Here is a 16251-nt window from a genome sequence, read left to right as displayed (position 1 = left end):
GGAGTCCGGAGCGTTTCTCTGGTTAAATCCCCATTCCCAGATTGGCTTCACCGCCCAGCGAGTTGCAGGGAACATCCAGGAGCTGCTCAGTGCGCGCTGGGAGCCAGCGGCCGGCCGGTGATTTCGTACAGCATTTCCGCGATGAGCTCGACGATGTCCGCGTTGCCGATAACGGGGCGGAAGAAGAGATCCGTGATGAGAGCGGGAGAGATGGATTTTAAGGTGGAGGAGATGAGCAAAATGCGGGCAAAGCGGCCGCGGTCGTGGGGGTGCAGGGGCTGCAGGAGCTCCTGAAGCGCTCGCTGGGCTTCCCGCTGGAGGCTCTCGATGTGCAGGGAGGCCCTGAGCCCAGGGACGTCTGCGAGGGAGAGGAGGAAGAGCTGGTGATGAAGGAGGCTGGAAAACAGCCCCAGGTTTCTCCCATTCCCACCCTTCTGTGTTTCTCAGAGGGGATCTCTGAGGCCGTGCTAGTGGGATGTGCTACTGAGATGTAGCGATTTCAGGAGGGAGCAAAAGCAAATTCCTACTTCACAAATTAAATCCCAGGGTCCTTTATAAGGGCAGGCAAAGGTCTCTCTGTCTTTTCCCATCTGACATCCCCCCTCTCCCAGTGCTCCTGGTAACACAGAATCACAGAATCATTTTGGTTGGAAAAGCCCGTCAGGATCATCGAGTCCAACCATCCCCCAGCCCTGTCCCTGCCCCCTGTCCTGAGAGCCTCATGTCCGTCTGCCCTGGGCAGCCTGTTCCAATGCCCCACAGCCCTTTGGGGAAGAAATTGTTCCTAAATCCAACCTCAACCTCCCCTGGCGCAACTTGAGGCCACTTCCTCTGCTCCTGGCGCTTGTTCCTGGGGAGCAGAGCCCGACCCCCCCTGGCTCCAAGCTCCTTTCAGGCAGTTCAGAGATCAGAAGGTCTCCCCTCAGCTCCTGTTCTCCAGCTGAACCCCCAGGTCCCTCAGCCGCTCCATCACACTTGTGCTCCAGCCCCTCACCAGCTCCGTTCCCTTCTCTCAACTCGCTCCAGGACTGATCAGGGTTCAGGATTCGGGAGCCTCTCCACTCTCAGAACACCCCCATGCCATGAGGGGTGTGTGGAGCTGCCGTGGGCTCGGGCACTCACCGGGGTTGAAGAGAACGGCTCCCTTCAGGTACGCGTATTCCTTGGGGCTCAGATCCAGGCTCCAGAAGCTGTTGAGGCAGCACTGGAGCCGCTGCACAGCTGCCAGTGTGGGCTGCATCCGCTCCGGCTCCTGCCATTTGCTTTGGCCATCAAGGAGGATTTTTTTGAGCATGCTGGGAGCCGGGGTCTCCATCACCTCGAAGGTCACCATCTCCTGGACCAGCCCCAGGAGGAACAGGGGAACCCAGCAGCTCTCCAGCAGCAGGAGCTGATCCTCTCGCGGCAGCAGGCGGAAACACGGGAGGTTTTTCATGAAGCTGACGGTTTTAACCAGCACATTGGAAGCCGCCTGGCAGGTGACGTGGGGGTCGCGGAGGCAGACGGTGCGGCGCTGCTGGCACAGGCAGCGCTGCTGGGCCGGGCTGTGGTGCAGGTTCTGGCTCAAGAGCGTGTAGAGGATGGCGGTTTGATTGTCCTCGCCATGGCACCGGCACCTCTTGCAGTCCACGTCCATAACTGCTGGATCCTTGGCGAAACAGCTCCTGTGACAGAGAGATGTTAAAATCCCTTCCAGTCCCTCTGTCACAGGCTGAATTGTCCCCGTCCTCCCCGCCCGCGGCTGCTCAAACCACCTCTTATATGGCTGGGTCACCAGTGAAACACCCACAGCAGCCTTGACCGCTCTGCCTAATTAAAAAGAAACCAAACAACACAAGGAACTCAGCTGTCCCTGGGCTGATTGGCTGGGGCAAATGAGTTTGTGAACAGCCGTTTTCTCAATGAAACGGGGAAGGGGGTGGCAGGTCAGGCGGCCTTATCGCGATTACCCAGAGAGGATAAACAGAGTCATTAACCCAGGCTGTACCATGGCACCAAGGCCCCGCTGTCACCGCGCAGGTGTCACACACACACAGGGCGCCCGTCTGGGCCCCGCGTTTAATGACCCGAGCGCTCTGGCCTTGGACGGAGCCACCTGGAAGTGGTTTTATCAGCGGCTGTTTGCCCAACCTGGCCGAGAGGAGCCTCGTGGTGTTCCCGCTGATTCAACCCCAGGCCGGGCCCGTCCGTTTGTGTCTCTCAGAGGAGAATTCTCACATTCTCACCTGGATTCACCAGCTGTTCTGATCCAGGGCTTGCGGAGCTGATTCCTCCTCACAGATTTCCCAGTGAAGAGAAGCTGCTGAATTAATGTGTAGTATGATTAAAAGGCTTATCCATCATTAACCAATCGACATGATAAATGCTTTCTGACCACCTGCAAAACAAGCAGATGTTTTTCCAAGTTATAGATCCTTCTGCAGGACAAGATGGAGACAGAAGATTAAGTGATACATTGTTTAGAAGTAGAATGCTTAGCTTATATTTAACTAATAAATAATAGACGTAAGTAAGAAACTAAACAATTATAACTAACATCATCTATTATTTCTTAGCATAGATGTATTGTATGTCAACATTTTCAAAAACTGTAATACATATGCGATGATTATTTGAATATAAGCAATGCAAGGGCATCCGGTCTTTGGGGTGCTTATGGAGGATGATCTCCAGAGCTGATAAAATAAAGAATGATGCTTGACAGTATAACTAAGTCTGCTGTTAAGTTTATTTCTTCGATTCACAAGGGTTGGTGGCCAGGTGAGGGATTCCTGCAGCTGAGAGGGAGAAACCCCTCCAGGAAGGTGGCCACAGGGCTTGGCCTGTGTGGGGCAGGACATGGAGCAGAGGGACCTGGGGGTCCTGGGGACCAGCACTGGGCCCTTGTGGCCAGGAAGCCAATGGTACCTGGGGTGGGTTAGAAGGGGGTGGTCAGTAGGTCAGAGAGGTTCTCCTGCCCCTCTGCTCTGCCCTGGGGAGACCACACCTGGAATATTGTGTCCAGTTGTGGCCCCTCAGTTCCAGCAGGACAGGGAACTGCTGGAGAGAGTCCAGCGCAGCCACCAAGATGCTGCAGGGAGTGGAGCATATCCCGTGTGAGGAAAGGCTGAGGGAGCTGGGGCTCTGGAGCTGGACAAGAGGAGACTGAGGGGGGACTCATTCTGGGGATCAAGATGGAAAGGGGGAGTGTCAGGAGGATGGAGCCAGGCTCTTCTGGTGACAACCAGTGACAGGACAAGGGGCAATGGGTGCAAACTGGAACACAGGAGGTTCCACTTGAATATGAGAAGAAACTTGTTGGGGTGAGGGTGGCAGAGCCTGGCCCAGGCTGCCCAGGGGGGTTGTGGAGTCTCCTTCTGTGCAGACATTCCAACCCGCCTGGACACCTTCCTGTGTAACCTCATCTGGGTGTTCCTGCTCCATGGGGGGATTGCACTGGATGAGCTTTCCAGGGCCCTTCAACCCCTCACATTCTGGGATTCAGAGGGCGGGGAGCGCGTCGGTCACAGCCCGGGGCCGCCTCCCGAGGCCTCTCTTCCCGCTCGCCGTTCGCACCCTGACCCCGCGGGGTCACAGGCCCCGCCGAGGTTTCTGGAAAGGCCCCGGCCAGGCTGTCGCCATGGGAACCGGAGCCAAAACCTCGCGTCCCGCCTCCTCCCGGCGGATTGGACGCGGCCTCAGTCAATCTGCAAAGAGAGCGTTGTGAACGGCGGCTTGGGGAAGTCCGCGCGTGCTTCCGTTCGCGCCGCTTCCGGTTCCGGGTGCCGGCGTGAGGGAGCTGAGGCGGCCGGCGCGGCGGGCAGGATGGGGCTGAGCGCGGAGGAGGCGGCGGAGCAGGAGGACCGGTTCGACGGCATGCTCCTGGCCATGGCCCAGCAGCACCAGGGCGGCGTGCGCGAGGTAGCGCCGCCAGGCCCGGCTTGGGGCGGGGGAAGGCGGGGCGGGCCCGGGAGGAGCGAGCGGAGGCGGGGGGGGGCAGCGCGGCCTGCCGGGCCGGGCACGTGCGGCACCGGGGGCACGTGACCTCCGCGAGCGGCCATACCTGCCCCGGCAGCGCCCGCCCCGGGCAGCGCGAAGGAGGCGCCAATTAATTAATTAATGCGCCGCTAATGAGGCGCTGAGGAGCTCCGGGCCGCGCCCCCACCGCGGCCTCGCACCTGCCGCTCCCGGGCTGCCCGGTGTGGGTTCCCAGCCCTCGGTGAGGCCGAGGCCGCTGCCCCCACGGAGGTTTCGGGTTGCACGGGCAGCGCCTGTGCCGGGTCCCAGCAAAGCAAAACGCGGTGGGGGACGGTCGAGCCCCTCTGTGCCCCTTTCCCAGCGCAACCGTGCGTTACCAGCCCCCCGAGAGTTTAGGCTGTGACCGTGAAGGTGCTTGAACTTGAACGTGGGGCCCTGCTGACCTGCGGGGGAACTGGGGCGTGTGGGAACATCCCCCACACAGACAGTTTGGGGAAATAACGGTAATAATGGCTCATCCTGCTGCACTGAACCCTCTGGTTGAACTACTGACCGGGCTCAACTCCTGGGAGATAAAGGAGAGAGAAGCCAAGTGCACTGGGCATATGGTATTCCCCAGGGGGATCCCCCCAGTCTGGGGGACAGCATTTCATAACTGCTAATTCATCAGTGATAACCTGGCAGGCAGCGAGGAATTATTTTATAAAAATAAACTGGAGGGTGAGTTTGCACACTGGGGGGTTTAGGTGGGCTGAGAAGCAAATTAGGGTGTATGGATCTATGGGTCTAAATGCATGTGTCCATACATACATACCCAGATTTCTGCTTTGGATGGATCTGTAGAACAATGTGGGGTATCAGAGCAGGTGAGAACCTTCAAGGTGACCTGAGAATAAACTGCTTGGCCATTCTTCCTGTAAACCGCATGAATACCCCTTCTGAAAACTGGGAATCCAGGAGCTGGATCTCCACCAAAACCACTGGCAGCAGTCCCGGGGCTGATTTCAGCGCAAGCCTGGCACTGAAACAAATGGGGAGTGCAAAGAATAAAGGCAGCTCAAGATACGTGAGATGGCTTGGAGTGATCTGGTCTCATTGCTCTTTTTCTCTCCACCCCTTTCTCCCACCTCCCCTCCCTGTTTCTCCACCAGCTCGTGAACACATTCTTTAGTTTCCTGAGGCGTAAAACGGATTTTTTCACTGGTGGAGAAGACGGAGTAGCAGAGAAGGTAAAACCCCCAAATCCTTAAGCTTTTACATCTTCTAACATACACACCACCCATGTCTGTGTCACGCTAAGACCTCCTTGCCTGAACAACTCAAAACGTCAGGGTGCACTTGGGGACTGACAGCCTGTGATCCTGATTAAATATTTCGCCAAAACAAGGTAATAACAAGCTGCCCCTCTCTGAAGTGAGGCACACGATGGTTTGTTCCAATGGTACTGGCAGTGCAGGGTTTTTTTTTTGTCACGGTGTGGCCAAAGGCTTGTTTGGAAAGCAAATCCGCCAGACTTAACGGTGACAGACACCGCGGTGTTGATAACCCCGGGTTACCTTGTTTGTTCAGCTCAGGAAAAGCACAAAGTCCCATGTCTCTGCCCACGTCGCTGCTCTTTTGTCTCGGGGCTGCGGTGCAAGAGCTGAAAAACTAAATTGTTTGACTATAGGGAAATAAGAACCAGAGCATTCAAACGCAAGACGAAGATTTCTTGTTCGCGTGTGCCCGTAGAGCAGCCGTTCTCTTCCTGGACTGCTGGAACTCCACCAGCAAAGTGGGCGCTGCTGCCCCATTAAATGCATTAGGGCAGATGTTAATTACTAACGCGGTGCATAACGGTCTCTGTGGCAGCTCTAAAGTGGCCAAGGCAGGGAAGGGACGGGATGGTTTCCGAATAGGAAAGATGAAGCCTGCTGTTGTTTTTCTTAGACAAATCTCCCCAAATTCTTGGGGCCTGTGTGCTCCCAGGGAGTGAAACCCTGAGCAGCATTTCAGAGCTGAGCACCAGCTGGTGCTTTGGGGTGTCCTGGCTACTGTTGGTGGTGATTTCAGAGCAAATCCGTGTCTGTAAAAGGGGAGTGTTTGTGTCCTTGGGTGGTATTGGTGAAAATGCTTTATGGTCTTTTGAAAAGGTGTGTATGTGCTGACAAGCTCAGGCGATGTAAATAGTTTGCTCATGGTGGATCATCGTGTGGTTTAGAACAGGCTGGGAGATGCACGTCTTGAATTCTGTATCCTAGGAGATGCTGGACTTGTGTTGTGTAAATAAATCTCGCTTTCCCCTTTAAAACAACACAGAAAAATGTGGTGGCTGGTTACAAAACTGCAAGGTGTGGATGCCTTGAGCTGCCCTGGGAAGGTGCTGAATCCCCCCAAGAAGTTTCTGGGGTATCTATATCAACCATATATTTGAAAGCCCCATCTGAGAACTCTCTCCACTCTGATTGCTTTTCTCAGATGCTGCCTGTAGAGTTTCCTGGAGCAGATCTCAGTTCTCATACGTGCCGCTTTGCACAGCGCTGCCGGTGTTATCGGCCGCGGGGCGGTTGCTCTGGCTGCCCGTGTGCTCAGCTCAGCCCGGCGCACCAGAGACCTTGAGATCCAGCATTTCTTAGTCACAATGTGAGAACTTGGAGTAAGTTTTGAAGCAAAGACTTATGTAGGAACTTGCCCCTAAGTGTAAAACACCGAGCTTTTCAGATGTTTCTCCTCTAAATCATGATGCTGAACCTCCATCTGGCGCCCAGGGGAAAGTCCGGTTGTGGGAAAGGTCAGAAGTAGCTACAAAAACTTGAGTCCAGTGTCTCCGTTCTTCCAACACGTACTGGGTTGGGCATCTGCTCATCCTGTTGGATTTGCACAGAGGCCAAATCAAATGGCGAATTTTTATTTCTCTGTTATCTCCATGGAAATCCCTGTGTAGGGAAGAGCCAGGAAGGGGTTACATTTAAATACTTTGAGTTTTCTCCTACTCTAGATTTTCAGTCAAAAGATTAGAGTGAAAACAAAGGGGAAAGTCACAACATCTGTATGATTAACCAATGTTCTTGTGCTCTGGGTAGACAGTGGGTTGGCTTCACTTGGGTTTGAGAAAGTGGCAATTCTTTAAAACTCTTTGACATCCATTCCTGTCGTTCAGCTGATCACAGATACCTTCAACCATCACAACAAACTAGCTCAGAAGGAGCGGAAAGAGAAAAAGGCTCGACAAGAGGCGGAGCGGCGTGAAAAGGCAGAGAGAGCCGCAAAACTCGCTAAAGAAAAGCAGCAAGAGGCAAACGAGCCAAGGATTAAGGAGCTTACAGATGAGGAAGCAGAAAGGCTGGAGCTGGAGATCAACCAGGTGAGATCAATGTCTGGTGTCTGCAGGTACCATCTGGGTCATCTCCTGCCTTGGCCTGTGGAGCTGGGGTAGCAGCAAGTGGTTCGTAGAAGATCATAGAATCATTTTGGTTGGAAAAGATCCTCAAGATGGAGTCCAACCATCAGCCTGCCCCTGGCACTAACTCGTGTCCCTGAGAACCTCATCTCCACATCTGTTCAACCCCTCCAGGGATGGTGACTCCAGCACTGCCCTGGGCAGCCTGTTCCAATGCCCCACAGCCCTTTGGGGAAGAAATTGTTCCCAAGATCCAACCTCAACCTCCTCTAAACCCCCCAGGTCCCTCAGCTGCTCCATCACACTTGTGCTCCAGCCCCTCACCAGCTCTGTTCCCTTCTCTCAACTCACTCCAGCACCTCAAGGTCTTTCTTGTCCTGAGGGGCCCAAAACTGACCCCAGGATTCAAGGTTTGGCCTCCCCAGTGCCCAGCACAGGGGAAAAATGGCTCAGACTTGTTCCTTTGCACTGTCTGCACCACCAGACTGATGTGCTTCAAAATTAAACTAGCGGAGGCCAAACCATTGCATTTTCATGTGGATTCTCCCATAACTCCCTTTGCCTTTCTGCCTTTAGGAAGCTCTCCGATGGCAGCAACACCCGCTGCTCCCGTCCTCACCGTGTGCACACCAAGGGACTTTTCCACTGTCCTGTAACCCTGTTGTAGGGGCTGAAAATTCCCCATCAGTCTTGGGGGTGCAGTTCTGGGTCCTGCTCTTTAATTAGAGGCCACCTAGTGTCAGATCAGCGAGTGACACCAATGGCCAACACTTGGCTGAGCGTGTTCCTTCTCTTTTTAAGCAGAAGAAGGAGGTGCAAGGACAGACGAACAGTGTCCCAGTGAAACCCTCGGCGGATGAAGGTGAATCTTTGGATTCTAACAAACAGGTAAAGCTCATCTAAGGACTTGATTTTAGGCTGAGAGAAATATGTTTCTGGACAACCATGAGAACTCCTGCAAATGTGAGGGCATGTCCAGTCCGAGTTTCTTTAAGAATACACACTTAAAGGCTTCATTATGGGGTGGTTTTTTGCTCTTATTTTTTTTGTAATTATGTTTAACGGAAACATTCATTTCAGCCTAAATTTACGTGAATATCAAATACATGCAACTGACCTGAAATTCTTATAAAATCGAAGAATTGTTGATACAAGTGATATATGGAAACTTGAAAAACTTCTTTCTTTACACTTTAAATTGTGTGCTTAGGAAACAGATGATGAAGAGGAAGATGAGAAGGATAAAGGAAAAATTAAACCCAACTCCGGCAATGGAGCTGACCTTCCCAATTATAGATGGACACAGACTCTTTCAGAGCTGGATGTAAGTTTTGTCTTATTGCCGGGATCTGAGGAATCTGAGATGGGGAATAAGCAGGTGCTGGTGAAGCCAATGTCCTGTATCTCGGTTTCTCGTGGAGGATCATTAATTATACTTAACAGCAGCATTTCAATAGCTGGGGAGAGCTTGGTAACTAAATAAAACTCCCAGAAGCTCTAGTTAACTTTGCTAAACTTCAGGTGTGTTTTAACAACACATTAAAATCAGCTTTACTTTTTTATGGTTCCTTTTTGTTGGCCAAACTTACTCTTGTATCCTCTCACCTCCCGCAGCATCCCAAAGAAAATATTACTGTTCAGTCTTAGTCTGGTTAAACCGGGGCAGAAAGTCTTAGAACAGCGGCATGAGAGGGTGAGATTTCACTGCTCAGCTCCTCAGATCTGCTCTTTGTCTGGTCCAGCTGGCCGTCCCGTTCAAGGTGAACTTCAGGTTGAAGGGGAAGGACGTGGTGGTGGATGTTCAGCGACGACGCCTCAAAGTTGGCCTGAAGGGCCATTCGCCCGTCATCGATGGCGAGCTTTTCAATGAAGTGAAGGTGGAGGAGAGCTCCTGGCTGATCGAAGATGGGAAAACCGTCACCGTGCACCTGGAGAAGGTAAAGCAGAATTAAATCGGAGTTAGATTCCAACAGCTTTTTCCTGTGACTGAGACGTAAAAGTCCAGGGAAAATTAACTATTTTTGCTGCGTCATCCTTCAGATCAACAAGATGGAATGGTGGAACAAACTGGTCTCTACAGACCCTGAAATCAACACCAAGAAAATTAATCCAGAAAACTCAAAGGTAAGAACTCCCCACATTTTACTGAATGGAGCCTTCTCAGAAATGTGCTCGTACTCGGCTTCTTGTGTCTTTTTTATCGGTGTCTTCTATGTCTTTCTTTTTTTACGAGCATAAAAGGAATACTGGGAGTACTGCTGCATATGATGCCATCATATAACAAAATGCCCCTAAAACTTCAAATGAATGAAGCTGAATCTATAGATTAGTGTCTGTATAAGTATTTCTGCAGCCCGTGCAGACGGTGTAGCATAAATGCAGTGTATTCATGTTCTCTGCAGGTGGGGATGGGACAAGTTATTCCCATTTTGACACAAGTCTTTGCTTTTAGTTGTCAGACCTGGACAGCGAAACCCGCAGTATGGTGGAGAAAATGATGTACGACCAACGACAGAAATCCATGGGCCTCCCCACGTCTGATGAACAGAAGAAGCAGGACATTTTGAAAAAGTGCGTAGACCTCATTAATCCATGGGTATTTGCTTCCCAAGCCCTTCTCCTCTTCCTCTTTGACACAAATACGTGAGCAGAAACCAGGTTGGCCTTCAGTCATACCCGTGTTCACATCTGCGGTTACACAGTCAGTGCATTGTTGGGCAACTACCAGTGTCTATAAAAGGGGTAGAAAGCATAACGGGAAATTCTTGGAATAACCCTGCTCTGGAATTGTTTTAATCTGCCGATTTCAAGTCCAGAATCTGCTGATTTCAAGTCCAGAAAGCACGTCTGGGGCTGGAGGTGCCATCTCTACTGAACTTTAACATGGTCTTGATTGTTTTCTAATCTCCCTCGGTTTGGTAGCCCAGATAATGGCCCCTCCCTGCACACCTGCCACCAGACAGATGTCTCTGAGCCAACAGCATTTTTATGTCTTTATGACCCTGTTTGCCATAAATGCCCCTTGGCAGGGAAATTATTCCTGGAGCTCCCAAGGCCGTTTGGGAAGGTGTGGAGGCAACTCCGGGTCATGCACCTTCTTCAGCAAGTGCAAACCCACATCTTATCTCGGGATTGGAAGGATTAGTGTAGCAGGCCTGACTTCTTCTCTTCCTTGGCTTATCTGCAGTGGCAGAAGCTCCACTCTGACTCACGCACTGATCACAGCATAGGGTACGACTGTTGTAGAGCAGAGACCAACCTTCGGTAGCGCCTGTTTAGCAGAGCGGGAGGTCGCCCTCTCCTCCTGGCATGTCCACGTCTAGGGTATCTTGTTGGCAAGGTCACTTGTTCATTGCTCTGGAAGTTTTGGCTGGTAAAGAATGGAGAGGAAGTTTAGACTTTGTTCAGGCCAAAGGAGACTCGGTGACACCGCGTTGGGTCCTGATCTCCGCCACTGAAGCCCTCCTGGTGCTGAACAAGGACGCTGCTCTCACGGCACACAGATCATGGAAAATGGAAACGCTGCGGTGGCGTTTCAGGGGAAACCATGAGGCAGGAGCATGGAGGAAGATGGAGACCTGCCCTTGTGCACTTTGCGCACAAATCCTACATGTGGGGTTTTTTATACATTCTATCCCTTGGTGAACAGGGCAGAGGAGGAAGCCAGGAGCTCTGCCTGCACTCATCACTCAGAGCACAGTGTATTACTCCCAAAACTTTCTGATGCGGCAACCTGAGCCCAAATAGTCCTGGCTGCAGGAATTACATTTGAGATCAGGCTGCACCTGGTCTGAAATCAGATTTCTCCAGTCACGTCCTTCACGCGTTTTCACTGTCGCAGCACTGGAGGTATCCCCCACGTCTCCAGTAATGCTTCAGTGAACAAATTTGAGCTTAAATCACAATCAGCCCTCACAATCTCCCCTCTGCCCCAGAATCGGTGTCATAGCTGCTACGTGCCTGTCCAAGAGGCAACAGTTAAAGGGTGTGTGTCTGATAATTAATCACTCCCGTGTGGCTGGACTTGCTGACCTTGATGGCTGGAAGGATTGCTGATACCACTGACCTGAGGAAAAGTGTGTGTAGCATGGGGAGTGTGTCCCGAGGAGCTCGAGAACAGTCCCTGCTCTGAAGTAAACCTGACAGTGCAGGAAGCAGGGACACCATTCTGGGGCTCCTGCTGACTCGTACCCAAGCTCTTGTCCTTGTTTTCCTTGCAGGTTCATGGAGCAGCATCCAGAAATGGACTTTTCAAAGGCTAAATTCAACTGAGCCCTCCCCTTCTCCCCCCTGGTTCAGCCAGCCCATGGAATGGGGCAGGATACGTGTTGCTGGATACCCCCCACCTTGGGCAAGTACCACTTCCAGCGTCCCCCCCGAGCTCACTGTGGAGGTGGCTCCACCAAGTCATCCTGGGTTGTCCTGTGTCACACGGGGCCACAGAAGCGCCTTGCAGCAGCTCCCGTTAGAGACATCTGCAACACTTCCCAAAGGGCAGACAGGAGAGGAAGGGTTACAGCAAAAAGAGTGTTAGGAAAGAGCTGGGGAGGTTTTGATGCCTACTCTTAATGTACATCTCAGCTTCACCTCCTGGTTCCACGCTTTGCCACTTCAGTTTGGCAGCAGGTACTCTTGAATTTTTACTCCCTTCCCCTCGGCTTTCCTGCTCTCCTGTGAAAACAAGGGCCAGTTTATAAAATAACTCTCCTTCTGCCTCCTTGGGAAGGGAAAACACCAGTCTAAAAATCCGGCTGTTGCTCCTCCTTGCTCTTGCTTGTTTTCTCGCCAGAAGTGGAACAGACTGAGCCCCGCAGGGCTTGGGGGGGTTGTCCTGCTGTCCTGGGGCAAGGGGAGGCTGAGGGCGGGGAGAGGAGCTGGGGGGGCTTTGGGGGTGCTGTCCTTGCTGGGAGTGTCTCCTGCCTCTTTTCCAAGAGCCTCTCTCCCTGCTGACTCCTGACAGGCGTCGCTGCTGTCTCTCCCGAGTCCCGCTGACACGTGGCGTTTCTCTGCATGTCCGTATCTTTGTTAAAACTGCAGTGCAACATAAAGGAAAAAAAAAAAGAAGAGAGTGGTGTATTTCCAGGTCAGAGCGTGCGGTTTCCCCCACAGAAGGGATCTGCCTGCCTGGAGGGGCTGGCAAGGGGCAGCATCTGTGGATGAGGGTGCTGGGGGTGCTGTGGGCTGGGAGTTGGGGGTCATGCTCTTTGCAGCTGCCTGTAAATAGCATTTGGGCTCCCTGCTCTGCTCTGGTGTTCGCTCCCAGGCTAAGGAGAGGCTTGGAGCTGCGTGTCTCGCTCAGGACAGTTTAAACACTCGGGAAGGAGCGAGGCTCGTTGCTCCAGGCTCCATCTCCACGTAGCAGCGCGTGACTGCGCTGAGGAAACCACCCTTGCCCCAGTCTCCTTAACAATGAGCTGATGACGAAAGTGTCATGAAAGGCTGGGCCATGGGCTAGACAACCAATAGTAGGACCAGGGGCAATGGTTTCAAACTGGAACACAGGAGGTTCTGCTTAAAGATGAGAAGAAACTTGTTCCCGGTGAGGGTGGCAGAGCCTGGCCCAGGCTGCCCAGGGGGGTTGTGGAGTCTCCTTCTGTGCAGACATTCCAACCCGCCTGGACACCTTCCTGTGTAACCTCATCTGGGTGTTCCTGCTCCATGGGGGGATTGCACTGGATGAGCTTTCCAGGGCCCTTCAACCCCTGACATTCTGTCATTCCTGTCAGTCCCTTACAGGCCACCCCAGAGCCCCGCCGCTCTGGTTCATGTCCCAAAACATTTCCATCTCCTACCAGAGGGAGCGGGCACAAATGGCTGAAAAACCTGTGTGGGCAAAGTCCAGCTTGGCATTGCACCTGGCCTGTTTGGTTTTTATCATCTTTAATAGTAGGACATTGTTTGATTTAAGTCTCCTGGTTTTATGGGGTCAAAAACCAGCACCCACCCAGCTGAGCAGTGACCTTGTGGTGAGAAAGGACCTGGATCGGGGCAGCTGCCTCTGCTCTGGCTCCTCCTGCCTGTTCATCTTCCAGCTCACCCTGCACACGCTTTCCTGGCTCTGCTTTGGCCCCGATAACACAACAGGGTCTCCTGTTCATGAAAAAAAAGCCAGATTGAGGGGTGACTCATTCCTGGGGATCAAGATGGAAAGGGGGAGTGTCAGGAGGATGGAGCCAGGCTCTTCTGGGTGACAACCAGGGACAGGACAAGGAGCAATGGGTGCAAACTGGAACACAGGAGGTTCCGCTTAAAGATGAGAAGAAACTTGTTGGGGGTGAGGGTGGCAGAGCCTGGCCCAGGCTGCCCAGGGGGGTTGTGGAGTCTCCTTCTCTGCAGACATTCCAACCCGCCTGGACACCTTCCTGTGTAACCTCATCTGGGTGTTCCTGCTCCATGGGGGATTGCACTGGATGAGCTTTCCAGGGCCCTTCAACCCCTGACACTCTGGAGTTCTGTGAGAACAGATGTTGTGTTCTGCACCTGCAGCAGGATCCGCAGCCCTCGCCAGCCGCTCCTGAGGATCAAGCACAGACCGTGTGGTTAACGCACCACCCCAGCCCAACCCGTAGCTTCGTTATTTCCCTGTTACCGCCTCAGCCCTGTCACCAACACCAGAAACCCCCATTCTGCCCCAATCTGATCGCTGGCGTCTGCCTGGATCCGGCAGCAGCCGCAGGATCAGCGGGTCCGTGTTCCACAGCCTTGTGCTGCCCGTTCAAAGCACAGAGATCCCTCGGTGTTGCCAAAACCCAACTCTTGGGGCTGTTTTTGTTCTCGGCCCCCACTGGGTTGTGGCTTTAGCAGCCATGGCAGCCGTGGGGGTGGTGACAACTGTGAAACTGCTGATTGTTCCAGTTCAGAGCTGGTTGGTGTCAGGAGGCAGCTGGGCAGCAGCTGAGAGAAAACACAGTTAAGACAGAGAAAAGGCAGCAGCAGGAACCCCAGAGGAAGCCAGGGGAGATTTTCAGGGGGTGAAGGATGGTTGTTTTGCCTTCCAGGCAGGTGAAGGGAAAACAAACAGCCCCACAGCTCCAAACGCCGCGGCAGGTGAATGCCCGGGGCTGTGTTTGTGAATGTGGCTGATCCCAGCGCTACCCCTGGACTTCAACCCCCCGGCCAGCGGAACAGAAGGTGTTTCTCCTGCTGGCCTTGTCCTCTGCAAACATCCAGCTGCCACCAGCTTTCCCCGGCCTCAAGGTGAATCACAAACACCCTTTTGCTTCCAAAAAGCAGTTTCCCCTGCACTAAACCAGGGCAGGGCACGGGCCCAGCACCTGCAGAGGTGGCTTAAAGAATGCAAAGCCGCACTTGGTCTGAGTTACTGGGGACCATGGACTGTGGCCTCGTGCCCGCAGCAGGGAACTGAACCCTACAAACACATCCTTGTGGTGACTCCAGCAGGTGTTTCCCTGCCCAAGGGCCGCGCAGGAGGGTGGCAGGTGGGGAACGTCCCTTTCAGGTCACCTGGAGAAGCCGTTTTGGTGCTGCCACCCGCCGGAGTCACAGCTGCCAGCACAGCCCGGAGCTCCCGCACCCGCCTGCTCGTGGCTCCCTCGCGCTGGGCCCCTTCTCGCGTCCTTAAAGTACAGAACCTTGAAGGCGCCCGGGCCCTGCAGAGAGCTTTCCATAGGGTCAAAGTTTCCCCTGGTCTTTTCCTACCAGCAGCTCCTAGCTCAGCTTTTATTAATGAATATCACAGCTCAGAGCATTTGGGAACTGGCCCAGACTGCAGGGCTGCTTTGGAAAGAGCAATGAAACAGCACAACCCCAAAGAGCGAAGCGAACGCACCGGGGATTTCACATTATTGCTTTGAGGAGAAGCCGCAGCTCCTGTTGTAAAGAATTAGGGTCAATCCATCTGCTTTCTAACTCCTAAGCCACACCACAATAAATAATTCAGTAGATCAGGGTGTGGAAGATGAATTTCTTTAACACTCAAAGCCTGGTGCATCCGTTCCCAGCAGAATTACTGTTTGTCCTCAACCCGAACCCAGGGAACCCCGGCAGCGCAGAACTCGGATCCCACCCAAGTCACTGCACTAAAGAGCTTGTGGCGCAGCGAGGACTCGGACACCGCGAGGCTCTGGGGAGTCTCCTGACAAAACCCAGCCAAATAAAACTCACACGGCGTCTTTGGGAAAAGCGGAGTGCTGAGTCAGGCTGCCAGAAGGAAGCACCTGCGCAAAAAGAGCCTGTTTGCACGCAGGCGGGCGGGTAAAGCGCTCTGGTGTTTGTAAGATCCCCACCTGGGCAACCGAGTCTCTGCCAGGTCACTCAGCACTAGCTCAGTGCAAAACCCACGCCAGCAACAGCCCAGAGCTCGAGCGGGAGCAAACGCCACCTTCAGCAGACAAAAACCCCCGTGGATTCATTCCTTGTGAGCGAGGAAACCCATATCCATGTAGAAAACAGCAGCAGAGTTGCTGAGCACAGGACTGACAGCACAGATCGACTCATCAACGTTTTAAATGCAAAGTCTTCAGATCTTTCCAGAAATGGCAGCGGTTTTGGAGCAGCAGGGGAGGAAGCAGCGCGATGGGGCAGGGCTGAGCCCCCGCAGAGCTGCACCGAGCAGCCGGTGCACCCAAAGCCGCCAGAAACAGCTTTTCCCCAGGGATCCAATGTGCCCAAGAGAAGCAGAAGTGACATCGTGTGTCACCGCCACTCGGTCACCCCGGCTGCTCCACCAGCGCCCAGCGGGCACGAGCCTCTTCCAGGAAAAGCACTGGTGACATTTAAAGAGGAAGGGTAGGCAGAGGGCAGAAAGCACGGCCCAGACTTGCAGGAGGAACAAGCAGAGCAGCTCAGGAGCAGGTGGGGACAGCGGTGACACAGCCACAGCACAGGGTGCCAGAATTGGGCCAGGAGCTGCTGCTGGCAGCATGTGCTCCATTTCCCTGGGGAACCGGCCAGTC

At 53.4% G+C, this 16251-nt stretch overlaps 2 protein-coding genes across 3 annotated transcripts; one reads left to right on the top strand and one right to left on the bottom strand.

Annotated features, from left to right (window-relative positions):
• Positions 1–70: 70 nt before the first annotated feature.
• Positions 71–2312, bottom strand: NR0B2 (nuclear receptor subfamily 0 group B member 2). The gene is made up of 3 exons (XM_082071290.1): positions 2226–2312; positions 1123–1664; positions 71–358 (listed from the first exon to the last, which is right to left on the bottom strand). Exons 2-3 carry the CDS (start codon positions 1634–1636, stop codon positions 87–89), a joined length of 786 nt encoding a protein of 261 aa, XP_081927416.1. The 5' UTR covers positions 1637–1664; positions 2226–2312; the 3' UTR covers positions 71–86.
• A 1437-nt stretch (positions 2313–3749) lies between these two features.
• On the top strand, positions 3750–12385 carry NUDC (nuclear distribution C, dynein complex regulator). Of its 2 annotated transcripts, none has more exons than XM_082071283.1 (9): positions 3750–3900; positions 5109–5186; positions 7097–7300; positions 8138–8224; positions 8547–8660; positions 9079–9273; positions 9377–9460; positions 9789–9907; positions 11557–12385. In XM_082071283.1, the coding sequence occupies exons 1-9, from the start codon at positions 3805–3807 to the stop codon at positions 11606–11608; spliced, it is 1029 nt and encodes a 342-aa protein (XP_081927409.1). In that variant the 5' UTR covers positions 3750–3804; the 3' UTR covers positions 11609–12385. The 2 variants fall into 2 exon arrangements, with proteins under 2 accessions (XP_081927409.1, XP_081927410.1); XM_082071284.1 differs by having other exon boundaries at positions 8141–8224; positions 11557–12384.
• Positions 12386–16251: the final 3866 nt, after the last annotated feature.

The sequence above is a fragment of the Streptopelia decaocto genome (assembly GCF_964273445.1).
Source record: "Streptopelia decaocto genome assembly, chromosome: 23".
NCBI classification, from domain to species: Eukaryota; Metazoa; Chordata; class Aves; order Columbiformes; family Columbidae; genus Streptopelia; species Streptopelia decaocto.
Note: the sequence above shows the minus strand (reverse complement) of the source record. Positions and strands in the feature narration are given on the sequence as shown.

Excerpts from the sequence above, each read along its gene's own strand:
- NUDC (XM_082071283.1), top strand. The coding sequence starts at position 3,805 with ATGGGGCTGAGCGCGGAGGAGGCGGCGGAGCAGGAGGACCGGTTCGAC. Across the intron at positions 9,461-9,788 it reads TTAATCCAGAAAACTCAAAG|TTGTCAGACCTGGACAGCGA; the intron begins GTAAGAACTCCC and ends CTTTGCTTTTAG. Across the intron at positions 9,908-11,556 it reads AAGCAGGACATTTTGAAAAA|GTTCATGGAGCAGCATCCAG; the intron begins GTGCGTAGACCT and ends TTTTCCTTGCAG.
- NR0B2 (XM_082071290.1), bottom strand. The coding sequence starts at position 1,636 with ATGGACGTGGACTGCAAGAGGTGCCGGTGCCATGGCGAGGACAATCAA. Across the intron at positions 359-1,122 it reads AGCCGTTCTCTTCAACCCCG|ACGTCCCTGGGCTCAGGGCC; the intron begins GTGAGTGCCCGA and ends TCTCCCTCGCAG.